A 13,563-nucleotide genomic window follows, 5' to 3' on the forward strand; every position below is an offset into this window, starting at 1 on the left:
CTGTCTCTGGAGATTTTCCTAAGACTATTTAAATTTGTGGGGGCTTTTTATTGAGTATTTCCACTTGTTCTTTCTGGAACTGAAGGAAATGAAAAATCTGTTTAGTATGAGATGTTGTGAATAAGTCAATCTTTGTATTACTCTGTTATGAAAAATTGTTCATAACAGTAGCTGTAAAACAATTTGGAAATTTAGTCTCTGGTAACCAAGGCCTCTTTGCTTTATGATGTTTATTAAAGAAAAACCTAAATCAACCACTGATTTTAAAAATTTTAAAGCCTCATATTAACAACAGGAACCATCATGCCATTGCACTCTAGCCTGGGCAACGAGAGCAAAACCCAGTCTCAAAAAAAAAAAGGAAAATGGGAACCACTAGTCTGTTGTCTCAGGCTATATAGTATTATTGATCAGTAATGATTGATTGGCAGAATCACTTTAGTTGTATTTTTTTTTTTTTTGCCAAGTAGAATATTGTTTTCTCAAGTTGCCATCCTCCTGTCCTAATCCCTTGCATTGCTCTTCTACTCTAAACAAATGGGGATGCTTACGTTTAATAATAAACCCTTGTCATTCATTCACATCTTGCTTTAACCAAGAGTTACCATCTTCCAGGTGTTTGGTTATTGTTTCAATTGAAATGCCTCTTAAAGGAAGCACAGTTATAGGAGGCCTATATTTTCAAGCCAGCAAATTGTAAATTTCAGAAATTGTAAAGAAATCATTTGGGAAAAAGTCACGACTACCACCACTACCCCTTTCCACAAGCCCCCAGAGATATGTCCAAAAAAGAATATGCCTCAGTATTTGTGTGTGTGTATATGCATGGACATTCTGTGTGATAAGTCCTATTCTAGGTAACTGCCACTGGGAATACAGAAGTAAACTAGACACAGTCAGTATCCTGAAACATTTTATCATTTAATGGGAGAGACAGGAAATAACTGATTAAAACCTAGAAATCTAAGAACTATCAAAATATATACATAGATATTGTAGAAACAGGAAAGAGATATCTCAGGCAGGGTACAGGGAGGAGACATCAGGATACACTGAGTTTTGAAGATGAGTTAAAGTTACCCAGGTGAAGGAGAGAGGGAAAGATATTTTAGTCAGAGAAAAGAAAAAGATATGGACTATGATACAGCAACAAAAAAAAGTTTGTTAAACATTTGAAGAACTACATACAATGCCTAGTGGCATATATGTAGTTACATATGTAGGCATATATATAGGCTAGGTCAGAAGGGGCATATATGAGAACAAAGTGGGTGATAGATGATATTTAGGAATAAGATTAATGAAGGGTCTAATATATAATACAAATTAATTTTAACTCATTTAAACAGTGAGAATCAAAGAGTTATTTAGATCACCACCTGTCAAAAGCAAATATTGTTTCTTCTGGGCATGTAGTCCTTGAACAATTATGAATAACAATGGAAATTACCTTCTCAAATAGACTTTGTGAAGGGTTTCTCCCTTCACTTAAAGAACACCTTTAAACAATTAGGAGGTTTGCTTTTCTTCAGTGTTCTTAATTCTGTTGGTATTTTGTGGAAATATAATGATAATTAGTTTGAGGCATTTAGATTCTTCTATTTTCTTTTTTCATTCAAGAGAATTAAATCATTTATTGATTACACATGATAATGGATAATACACAAGCTTCATTCCCATCTATAATTTTATCTGGTATCATTATTCAATTTAGACATATTGCATAGGATGTGCCAATAATCATTTTTATAACCAATAATTCCATGATTTTGCTTGGGTAATCCCTTTTAATGGTGAACTTCAGGTCACAACAGTAACTATCAGTTCAACTACACCAAGGTTTCTGAAGACAATGGCTTCTCCACCCAAGCAGGTTGTATATAAATTCCAAATAGAACCTGGCATCACCCTGAAAGAATTCTAACTTCACGCTGTTGGGGAAATTTACCAAGATGGCTTCAGAGTAGACTAACTTTACACAGCATGTTAAAAAAAAAAAAAGGCATTTATTCAGCGTCACAATCAAACTATTACATTTAACAATCAACAGCATGGGTGCAAAAAAAAAAAAATCTACATTAAAACCGTAGTCCTCAAGTTTTTTGCCCATACACATGAATATTTGTGTCACAAATACAGTCCTTGAGTTTTTTGCCCATACACATGAGTATTTATCTAAAACATGTCTTCTTTGTAAGCAGCTAGGCCCTGCCACCACTGTGCTTGGCTGAGTTCACAAATCCGTTGTAACCTGTAGCTTCCCTGTCACTTCTCTGACTCTTCTCTCCTGCTAAGCTTTGTTTCCTAATTAAAATCTTCTGCCACTGCCATAGCTACTGCTGCTACTGGAACCGCCATAGCCACCTTGGTTTCATGGTTTGGCAAAGAATTGGCCTCCACCACCATAGGGGCCAGAACTTCTGCCTCCAAACTTTCCTCCCTTCACAGGTCCAAAATTTAAAGACTGATTGTTGTACTTGCCAAAATCATTGTAGCTTCTACCACCTCCAAAATTTCTTCCATCATTACCAAATCCATTATAGCAATCCCCACTGCCACCATATCCACCACCATCACGGCTGCCACCAAAGCCATCATGACCACTGAAGTTTCCTCCATGACCAAAGTTGCCATTCCCGCTGAAACCACCTCTATGACCACCACCAAAGTTTCCAGAACCACTTTGACCTCTTTGGCTGGATGAAGCACTAGCCATCTCTTGCTTTGACAGGGCTTTCCTAACTTCACAGTTGTGGCCATTCACAGTATGGTATTTCTGAATGACAGTCTTATTCACGGAGTCTTGGTCATCAAAGGTTACAAAGACAAAGCCCCTTTTCTTGCCACTGCCTCAGTCGGTCATGATTTCAATCACTTCTATTTTTCCATACTGTTCAGAATCTCTTAGATGATGTTCTTCAGTGTCTTCTTTAATGCTACCAACAAATATTTTTCACAGTTAAGTAGGTACCTGGTTTTTGAGAATCTTCTCTTGAGACAGCTCTCTTTGGTTCCATAACTCTTCCATTCACCCCATATGGCCTTACATTCATGGCTGCATCCACCTCCTCCACAGTGGCACATATGACAAACCCAAAGCCCCTGGAGCACTTGGTGTTTGGATTTCTCATTATCACACAGTCCATGAGCATTCCCCATTGCTTAAAATGGCTCCTCAGGCTCTCATCAGTTGTTTCAAAGCTTAAGCCTCCAATGAAGAGCTTTCTCAGCTGATTGGGCTCTTTAGCAGACTCTGACTTAGACATGACGGCAGGGAGAAGAGAAACTTTAATGATGCTTCTTCGGTGGTGTCCACAGGCAGAAAAGTGATTCTTCTATTTCTGTACGAACTTGCTTTAATCATCCTGGTAAAACTGCCTAGGAAGCTTAGAGTCAGACCATAAAATATAGCTTTTATCATATTATAGTTTTAAGAGTGCCTTTGGTTCTTTGATAGGGTAGATTTTCTAATTCCATTTGTTTTGGGTTTCTATGGTATTACCAAATAGAAAAAACTAATAAAAACAAAGACTGTTAGTCTGGTTAAATAGTGGGCATTTACAAATCTCTCTTCCTTACAAACAATTCTCCATGATTGCTATAAAATTTCAAGGTGTTGAATTTTGAAAGAAAAAGTTTTACTTAACTTGACTGTTAAGATTTGTCATTGGTTCAGAGATTGGCATGTTTTTAGCGCTGACTCTTTATCTTACGAGGTACTTCTGTGGGATTTTATGAAATAGCCCACTGGAAACTTCTAACTATCCTTCTATTAGTCAGACAATGCATTTCTAGTGGTTACATATAATTTAGCCCTCAAATCCTACACCTATGAGGCTCTTACATGTATGAGGGCCACTCCAGATGACCCTCTTTGACAAAATCCTTTCCCAGATGAACCTTGTCTGGTTCTCTCCAATGAGTTTACTTAGCTGATACAGGAAAATAGTCCACTACATTCTTGGGACCTCATCTGATTTTAGGATCAGAGTCCTATTTTAACATTCTTTTACAGTCGTATTTTTTTAATGAAGTATATCTTTGATTATTACAAATAAAATCTTTGTCCTGTTTTTGTGTTTTTAAGCTTAAGTGCCTACTTCTTTGAGATATATATATCCAACTTTCTTTCTTTTGTGTGTTCATAGAATCTTAGTCTCTTCCTTTTATTTAGCTGACATTTATATAACTACCTTTACTTTCTTTCATTTGTGTATTCATAGAATCTTAGTGTGTCTTCCTTTTATTTAGCTGGCATTTGGTATGAAATAAACTGTTTTATTTTTAAACCCAGTTTAACACTTTCTGTTTTTATTGGGAGAATACTGTCTTTTCAGTCTATTCACATTTAGTTCAAAATTGATATACTTGATTTGTATTTTTTTATTTTCTAGTTTATTAATTTTTATATATTTGTTGTTTCTTTTATATTCTTTATTAGTTTTACCAACCATTGCTTTTTTTTCTTATGTCTTTTTTTTTTAAAATTCCGTTTTTGTTTTTTTTTTTTTACTCATTACTTTGGGAGTACTAGTATACTTTTCCATTCCATTATCGATTATTTTCCTTTCCTGGTGTTCATAATGAGGCATATGATTTTATTTTCTTATATGAAAACTGAGCTCCTCCATTATTTCCTTACCTCCATCAAGTGAGATTTTTAGAATACATTTATTATTCCTTAATAATAAGACATTTTCCACCTCCCTTTCACTTCTCTTTTTTTCCACCTCAGCCAAACACCTAAGTTTTTGCCAAGATATTGTGTTACATTGCAGAATATCTTCATGTCAAGAATACTTATTTAGCTCTTATATTATCATTTTCAGTCTATTTTTATCCATTTTTTAAATTATTATTTTTATTTTTTGAGACAGAGTCTTGCTCTGTCACCCAGGCTGGAGTGCAGTGATGTAATCTTGACTCACTGCAACCTCCACCTCCCGGGTTCAAGCAGTTCTCCTGCCTCAGCCTCCCAAGTGGCTGGGATTATAGGTGCCCACCACCACGCCTGGCTAATTTTTTGTATTTTTAGCAGAGATAGGGATTCGCCATGTTGACCAGGCTGGTCTCAAACTCCTGAACTCAGGTGAAGCCTCCCAAAGTGCTGGGATTATAGGCGTGAGCCACCGCACTCAGCTAAGTCTATTCTTATCCATTTAAAGTTAAGTATATATAGACCGGGTGCAGTGGCTCACGCCTGTAATCCCAGCACTTTGGGAGGCCGAGGCGGGTGGATCACGAGGTCAAGAGATCGAGACCATCCTGGTCAACATGGTGAAACCCCGTCTCTACTAAAAATACGAAAAATTAGCTGGGCATGGTGGTGTGTGCCTCTAATCCCAGCTACTCAGGAGGCTGAGGCAGGAGAATTGCCTGAACCCAGGAGGCAGAGGTTGCGGTGAGCCAAGATCGCGCCATTGCACTCCAGTCTAGGTAACAAGAGCGAAACTCTGTCTCAAAAAAAAAAAAAAAAAAGTTAAGTATATATAAATAGCCAGATTTCTTTTATCACTACTATTTTCTCTTCATTCCCCTAGGTTGAAGTGTTGGTTCTGAGTCCTTTGTTGTATGGTTAAGAGTCCTTTCATTTGCTAAAATAACATATGCACTCACTTATTTTATTTTATTTATTTTTTATAGATAAGATCTCATTCTCTCACTCAGGCTGGAGTGAAGTGGCACAATTATAGCCCACTGCAGCCTCAAACTCCTGGGCTCAAGCAATCCTCCTGCCTCAGCCTTCCAAGCAGCTAGTACTACAAATGCATACCACCACACCCAGCTAATTTTTAAATTTTTTGGTAGCGACCCTATGTTGCCAATGCTAGTCTGAAACTCCTGGGTTCAAGTGATCCTCCCACCTTAGCCATCCGAAATGGTGGGATTACATGCATGAGTCACCACACATGGCCCACTCATTTATTTTATATTTTATTTTACAGTTTTGTCTTTTGGTTGACCATCCTAAGTCAGTCATTCATGCAAACTAATTATAAGCAGTTCTGTGTGGTTTGTAAACAGTGGCAGATGGAGAAAGTTGGAGAGTAGATAAGAAGGTCATGGAGGACCCTATGTTCAGGTTTATGGAATATGGCTTTTATCCTGAATACACAGTTTTTTAAGTGCAGAAAGATTTTTGAGCATGGGAACAATAAGTTTAGATTTGCCTGTCTACAGAATGGGGAACAAAATTGGAGAGAGAGTAGGAAGGAGAATAACAATAATCTAGATAAACGACAATTGAAGGTGGATAATTACAGTGAACATGGAGCTGAAAGGAGATATTCAGTAGTTATTTAGAGGTAATGATAGTTCATATGCTTAGTATTGTCTGATACTTTAATAGTTGCCTTTCTTGGGGTATTTAATAAGGGAATGGACAGAAACTAAAGCTTAAAAGTTAGGAATGGTGCTCAATTTAATAAGGGAGAAAGTTTACATTTATAAAACTTGTTCAAAATGTAGAAGGCTGGTGTAGAGATTATGAGAAATTTGTTTAATTTGTTACTTATGACCAGAAATTGTCTATATTGTTCGTATTTAACATTTATTACATATTTATAAAGGTTTTAGTACTTCTTGAGGTGCTGAGAGCACTTTCTAAAAAGTAATGATTAGTTCCTATTTTCAGGAGCTCAGAGAACAATAATACATTGTAATTCTTAGATGTATTCCATTCTAAGTAAAACTACAGATATCATTAAGAAGAATATATTACACAAATCTCTCATCAACTGTAATTTGGAGTCCTTAGGTAACTATTTTGGGGAATCTTACTTGTTTCAGTCAACACATCTGAAAAATGTACTTAACCAGCCAAGTAGAGCCACTTTGTTTTGTTATGATCATGCTCCTGACTCTTTAGCTTACCAGGGCTTCAAGTAAGTGCTCCACATCTAACCTTTTCAGAGCTAGCCCAGACATGTCTTCATCTATGCGTTGTATATTCTTGATTTTCTGTAGATTACTTTAGTCTTTGGGAGAGGTAAAAAAAAAAAAAAAAAAAAAAACCTCACAAAAAACTGTTCCTTTATTTTACATTTATAGTTTTCTCTCTGTACCTTCTGAAATCTCTAACCTACCCATCTTTTACGGCATTTTCAATTACCAAATTTATCTCATACTCCTCCTAGTGGTCATTTAGTAAATCTCTAGTGGTTAACTAACATGATACGCCCTTAGTCTTTTTAAGTTATCCTTTTCTAACCTGATCTAACAGTACTATTATTACTTTTGTAATATTTGACAAAATTATTATGATAAATCCATTAAAAATTTAATGTACTTTTATAAACTTCAAAAACAAACATACATAAATAATTGTTTAGAAATACAGATATGTGGGATAAAGCAAAAGAATGACAAACATAAAATTCCTTCAGGTTTTGATAGGGCAAGGACCAAAGATAAAGGAGGATATGTAAGTAGATGTAGTTTATTTGTAATGATCTAGGTTTCTTTTATGCCAACAAGAATAGTATGATGCACAACATGTACCCATCAGTGAGCTTCAACAATTATCAACATTTTGCTTTTCTTTCTAATCTATTCTCTTACCACTTTTTCCGCCTGGCATATTTTATAGCAAATTCCAGAAAATGTGCCATTTCATAAATGCTTATTTATGTATCTCTAACCGATAAGGACATTTCTGTCTTTATCTAAGCACATGCTATTATCACAAATAACATAATTAATAATAATACTTGGTCCATAGTCACAATTTCTTGATGATCTCAAAAATGTGTTTTTACAGACATTTGTCTGTAAAATGTCCTAACTAGAATCCAAATAAGATTTCTATGTTGTATTTGAAAATTATATTCTTGTCTCTTTTATTCTTTAAAAGTCGCTTCCTTTCCTTTCCACACCTTTTCGAATTTTTTTTTAGAGACAGGGTCTCACTGTGTTGCCCAGGGTGAAGTGCAGTGGCTATTCACAGGTGTGATTATGACACACTGAAGCCTAGACTCCTGGCTTCAAGCTGTCTTCCTGCTTCAGCACCCTGCATCCTCCATAAGTACTCCAGTACCTGCACTTGGCTCTCTTCCCTTTTTTGTGCCATTAGTTTGTTGGAAAAACTGTTTTAACTGTCCTAGAGAATGTATCTACATTCTGGACTTCAAATTACTTCCATCTGGATATATTTAACTTGTTCCTCTATTCCTCCTAATTTTCTATAAACTGATAGTTATATTTCTAAGGGCAGGTTGGACTATATATTCTTTGGGGTTTGATAAGAATTAAATTCTTTGGGGTTTTTGTGTGGTTTTTGGCAAGGGTATTTTATGGATGGTGCTGTGTACTTTCATATTACCTCATTAAGCACATAATGTCTGCTTATCTCACTTAGTTTTAATTATGCTAAAATTAATTAGTGGGTTTAGTGTAAGAGGTGTTGCTTAATCTGCATAGGGAGGTGCTACGTTAAGAAAATGCCAGATTTTAAAAAATTAAACTTACAAAGCAATAGGAAAGAAGAGGAGGAGGGCAGATGCGGTAGCTCACACATGTAATCACAACACTTTGGGAAACTGAGGTGGGTGATCACTTGAGGTCAAGAGTTTGAGACCAGCCTAACCAACATGGTAAAACCCCATCTCTTTTAAAAATACAAAATTTTATCTGGGCATGGTGGTCCACACCTGTAGTCCCAGCTACTCTGGAGGCTGAGGCAGGAGAATCACTTGAACCTCGGAGGTGGAGGTTGCAGTGAGCTGAGATTGCAACACTGCACTCCAGCCTGGGCAACAGAGTGAGACTGTCTCAAAAAAAAAAAAAAAAAGAAAAGAAAAGAAAAAAGAAAAAAAGAAGAAGAGTAATAGAAAATATGATTCAAGGCTCTGTTTCCTTATAAAATATATTGGTTTGGTTATATTCGAATTGAATCTCAATTGCTCGTTATAGGCCAGTGAAACAAATCTTTACTGGCCCAAGGTGAGTACCTCCTCTCTTCCCTTTCCTCAATGATAGCAGCTTTGAGATTTCAGCCTATCTTCAGCTGTATTTTTTACTACACTCTTTTTGGATCCAGGGTAGTAAATTTAGGTCGTTTATAGGTGACTCGAAGTGTAACATAGAAGGAGAAACACAGTATCAAGATTTCAAAGGCCCTCCCAACTGAATTCCTATGGTAAATTTTCAGTAATAATAATTAACTTTTTAAACAGGGTTCAACTCCACCAGTAACTGTTTTCAAAGGTTCAAAAAAACCTTACTTAAAAGAATGCATTTTGATTATTAACCATGATACTGGAGAATGTCGACTAGAAAAACTCAGCAGCAACATCACTGTAAAAAAAACAAGGTATGTGGTTTAATGAAATAAATTATATTATAAACATAAATTTCTAAGGAAATGTCAAGAAAAATTGACTGTATTAAGTGACATTATTATACAAGGGGGTTATTTCTGTGTGGTACAAAAATGTTTTAATCTTTTTCTAAGTTTAAATTTGGTGGAGATCCTAAGCCAAAAGCTTTTTACCACATCACTCTGTGATATATAAAAGCTTGTTTTGCTTCTAAATGCTTTCTATAGGTATAGGTATACTTTATATTCTGTTGTAGATACTTCCATATAACTGGATTGAAAGGAGCCATTATACATTCTGTAAAATAATTTAATCTTCATTAGTAAAAATTTATCGAATACCTATGATGTGTAAGGTACTAGTAAAAGGAAAGTTTGCTATGCAAACACCTCAAAACTTCTGCATTTTAATCAAATAAACAGACTATTCCATTTAAAAAGTCAATAGGAGAATATACTCATTTCAAATCCTTTTTGGAAATAGGTAACACATTACTTGCCATGTAATATTAAGGATATTTGCTCTAAAAGCCATGCAAATAGTATAGACAAAAGTTGCTATAGGAATTAAGGAAAAGGAGAAGTAATGGTAGATTGGAACATTCAGGGAGGCATTTTTGATGTACCTTAAGAGGAGGTTGGGATCATAAGAATTACTTTGGGTACTTGTTAAAAATTAATTCCCGAATCTAACCTTAAATCAGGGAAGGATCCTGGGAAACTCTATTTTGTAATATCCCCTCACCTCTACCACTCATGCCATGCTGTGATTCATACTAGAAGAAAGTTTGTGAAATACCAATTTAATTGATTAGAAAGGAGACGACGATGTAAGCCAAGTTTGAAGGCAGAAATATATCTGACTTTTTCAGGGCCAGTGAGTAAGACCTATTTGAACAGAGCAGAGGTTTATCTCTGTACCTGTGTACATGTTTTGGAAAGTAGGGGGTGATGTTGATATTGGGCTAGAGGTAAGGTTGTAATTTTGTTGGTTGAGGTTAATGCTATCAATATTAACTAAGCAATTAGGACATTATCTTGCTGGTAGTGGTTACATATTAAAGTCTTTTTACCCAGGGGTTGGCATGTTTACAGTTTGTTTTAAAACACTAATTCAGTAGAGAAACTGAATAAATGAAAACAATGTAGGAATCAGAAAAACGTATAAACCAGGAGTTTTGAGAGCAGGAATGAAGAGAAAAATGAGGGTCTAAAGACTTTTTGAAGGAAGAACTGATAAGATTTGGTGACTGGAAATGGGAGAGGCAAAAATCAGGCATACTTTTGTTATATACTCTTCTTAAAGATGTTGAGAGAAAAGTATATGAATCTCCTTTATTATGCCTATCTTAAGTTATGAATGGAAAATGTAGAAGTGATTTAGTTTTAACAGAAATAATAATCTTAGAATTTAGGGAATATATTGTACCTGTTATACACTTACGTTTTTCCTTTTATTTTAGTCATTTGTGAATGCCTTATCTGTTCAATTTAAGCAATGGTTTTTTTTTTTTTTAGTTGTCGTTTTATTTATTTTTAAATAGAGATAGGGTCTTGCTATATTGCCCAGGCTGGTCATGAACTCCTGGCCTCAAGCCATTCTCCTTCCTCGGCCTCCCAAAGTGCTGGGATTACAGGCATGAGCCACTGTACCAGCCTGGATTTTTGTTTTTGTTTTTTGAGACAGGGTCTCACTCTGTCACCCAGGCTGGAGTACAGTGGTGCAATCATAGCTTACTACAACTTCAAACTCCTGGCCTCAAATGATCCTCCCACAGCCTCCTAAGTAGCTGGGATTACAGGTGTCCATCATTATGCCCAGCTAATATTTTTATTTTTATTTTTTTGTACAGATAGGGTCTCACTGTATTGACCAGGCTGGTCTTGAATTCCTGGGGTCAAATAATCCTCCTACTTCAACCTTCCAACATGCTGGGATTACAGGCATGAGCCACCAAGCCTGGCATGGGTTTTGTTTTTGTTTTTATTTGTATCCCTCAATGGACATGTGTATCACAGAAATAGAACCTGATAAATACTTGTTAAATGATTAACTAAATTAATGTTTTAATTCTGGAATATTATTCTAAAGATGTTTAGGAAAAGAATAAGTGGTCAATTTTAATAACTTTGTAAGTTGAAATTTTTGTTACATTGCTGTCATACCTGTTCTTAATTGCAGAGTTGAAGGAAGCAGTAAAATTCAGTATCGCAAAGAACAACAGCAACAACAAATGTGGAATTCAGCCAGGACTCCCAATCTTGTAAAACATTCTCCCTCTGAAGATAAGATGTCCCCAGCATCTCCAATAGATGATATTGAAAGAGGTAAACTCTAAGTATATGTGACAACCCTTTATAAGAGATAATTAAGAAATGTTAAGGCCAGGCACGGTGGCTCACACCTGTAATCCCAGCACTTTGGGAGTCCAAGGCAGGCAGATCATAAAGTCAGGAGTTCGAGACCAGCCTGGCCAATATTGTGAAACTTCGTCTCTGCTAAAAATACAAAAATTAGCTGGGCATGGTGGTGCATGCTTGTAGGCCCAGCTACTCGGGAGGCTGAAGAAGAAGAATCACTTGAACCCGGGAGGCAGAGGTTGCAGTGAGCTGAGATCGCACCACTGCACTCCAGCGTGGGTAACAGAGTAAGACTCCATCCCAAAAAAAGAAAAGAAATCTTAAGTGAATTTTTTCATTTTAATTAACAGTGGTATTAATTATAAACTTTTACTGAGAGTATAATATTTTTGTAAGTATGCATTTTTCTGGGGTAAGGATATAGCTTATGATTTTTAGTTTTATGTAAGCGATATCCATGTAAGATAATTTGTATCACTGAAAACTACTATTCGGGATAAAAAAATGACTGTTTAGATGTTTATAACTGGAGTTTTCTTCTTTTTGGCAATTGTGATGACTCAAATTCAATTCCTCACAGCATCTTCCTGTCAAAATTTTTTATGTATGGCCAGACCGTAGATGTCTAAGATGTCATCAATTCCATAGGGAAATAGTAAGCAGAATATTATGCAGGCAACTTTTTCTGAATTGCTACTTACTTCTCAGCATGGAGGTATTTTTAGGGAGGCACAGTCCTTTTGAAAATAAGAAAACTTAAATCTCCATTTTTTTCTAGCTGCAGTGTGGATATTAATGTTGTAGTAATTGTGGCTGCAGTGAGACCCTGGTCACTAAAGTATATTTGCTTCTTCGCTTTGCCTTCTTAAAATTTGCACATAGCTGTCCAATTTCATGGTTCCTTTCTAAGCCCAAAGCCCAGTATAGTATTCATTCTCTAATGGATTAGTAGCTCCTATACATATAATAAGAAAGACAAGTCCAGAACCCTTGGCGGTACAAGGGGTCTTAAATGTTACTTTTTTTACATCATGCCTACCTTCAAATGGATTTAAATCATGATGTCTTTACATAAATGAATACAAAATATTGGTACAGAAAATTAAGATATTAAAGAGGAAGAGGAAGCAAATTTGCTAATCATTAACACATTAAATTGCCAGGTGTGGTGCTGTACACCTATAATCCCAGCACTTTGGGAGGACAAGGTGGTGGATCACTTGAGTTCAGGAGTTTGAGACCAACATGGTAAAAACCCATCTCTACAAAAAATACAAAATTAGCTGGGTGTAGTGGTGCATGCCTGTAGTCCCAGCAACTTGGAAGGCCAAGGTAGGAGGATCACTTGAGCATGGGGAGGTCAAGCCTGCAGTGAGCCATGATTGTGCCACTGCCCTCCAGTCTGGATGACAGAGTGAGACCTTGTCTCAAAAAAAAAAAATTAAAAAAAAATTTTTTTTTAATTTAGCTCTGAGCTTCTAGCTACCAAGACAAAAAAAGGGAGACACAGGCAGCATATGTTGTATTATCTGATAGGTTACAAAGAATCAGACTTTTCCCTGTTACTAAATTCTGAAAGGAATTCATCATATGGAACCTTTTTCTAGGGAGCATTAAACTTTATATAGTGTCCTCAACAATAATTTTACAGTACAAGTAGAAGTTCTTCCATGTGGCAGTTTTTAATAGAGGCCTTAATAAAAGCATTGCATTGAATAATAACTCAGAGAAAAGAAAGTTGTAGAGGAGGCAAGGCACCAGTGACTCATGCCTATAATTCTAGCACTTTGCAGGGGTCAAGGTGGGAGGATCATTTGAGCCCAGGAGTTCAAGAACAGCCTAGGCAACATGGCGAAACCTCATCTCAATTAAAAAATTGCAAAAAT

General features: G+C 36.1%; 1 protein-coding gene and 1 pseudogene across 2 annotated transcripts in view; one reads left to right on the forward strand and one right to left on the reverse strand.

Annotated features, from left to right (window-relative positions):
• The window catches only part of EAF2 (ELL associated factor 2), a 35,549-nt gene that overhangs the window by 8,818 nt on the left and 13,168 nt on the right, over positions 1-13,563 (forward strand). Inside the window, exons 3-4 of one of the 2 annotated variants that reach the window (XM_012476215.2) lie at positions 9,174-9,310; positions 11,499-11,644. In XM_012476215.2, the coding sequence (XP_012331638.1) occupies positions 9,174-9,310; positions 11,499-11,644 (283 nt within the window). The remainder of the gene's footprint in view (positions 1-9,173; positions 9,311-11,498; positions 11,645-13,563) is intronic. The other variant, XM_021673983.2, reaches the window with a different exon arrangement.
• On the reverse strand, positions 2,265-3,266 carry LOC105733663 (heterogeneous nuclear ribonucleoprotein A1-like; annotated as a pseudogene).

The sequence above is a fragment of the Aotus nancymaae genome, unplaced genomic scaffold (assembly GCF_030222135.1).
Source record: "Aotus nancymaae isolate 86718 unplaced genomic scaffold, 86718_ANA_hifiasm-v0.15.2.pri h1tg000011l, whole genome shotgun sequence".
Taxonomy (NCBI): domain Eukaryota; kingdom Metazoa; phylum Chordata; class Mammalia; order Primates; family Aotidae; genus Aotus; species Aotus nancymaae.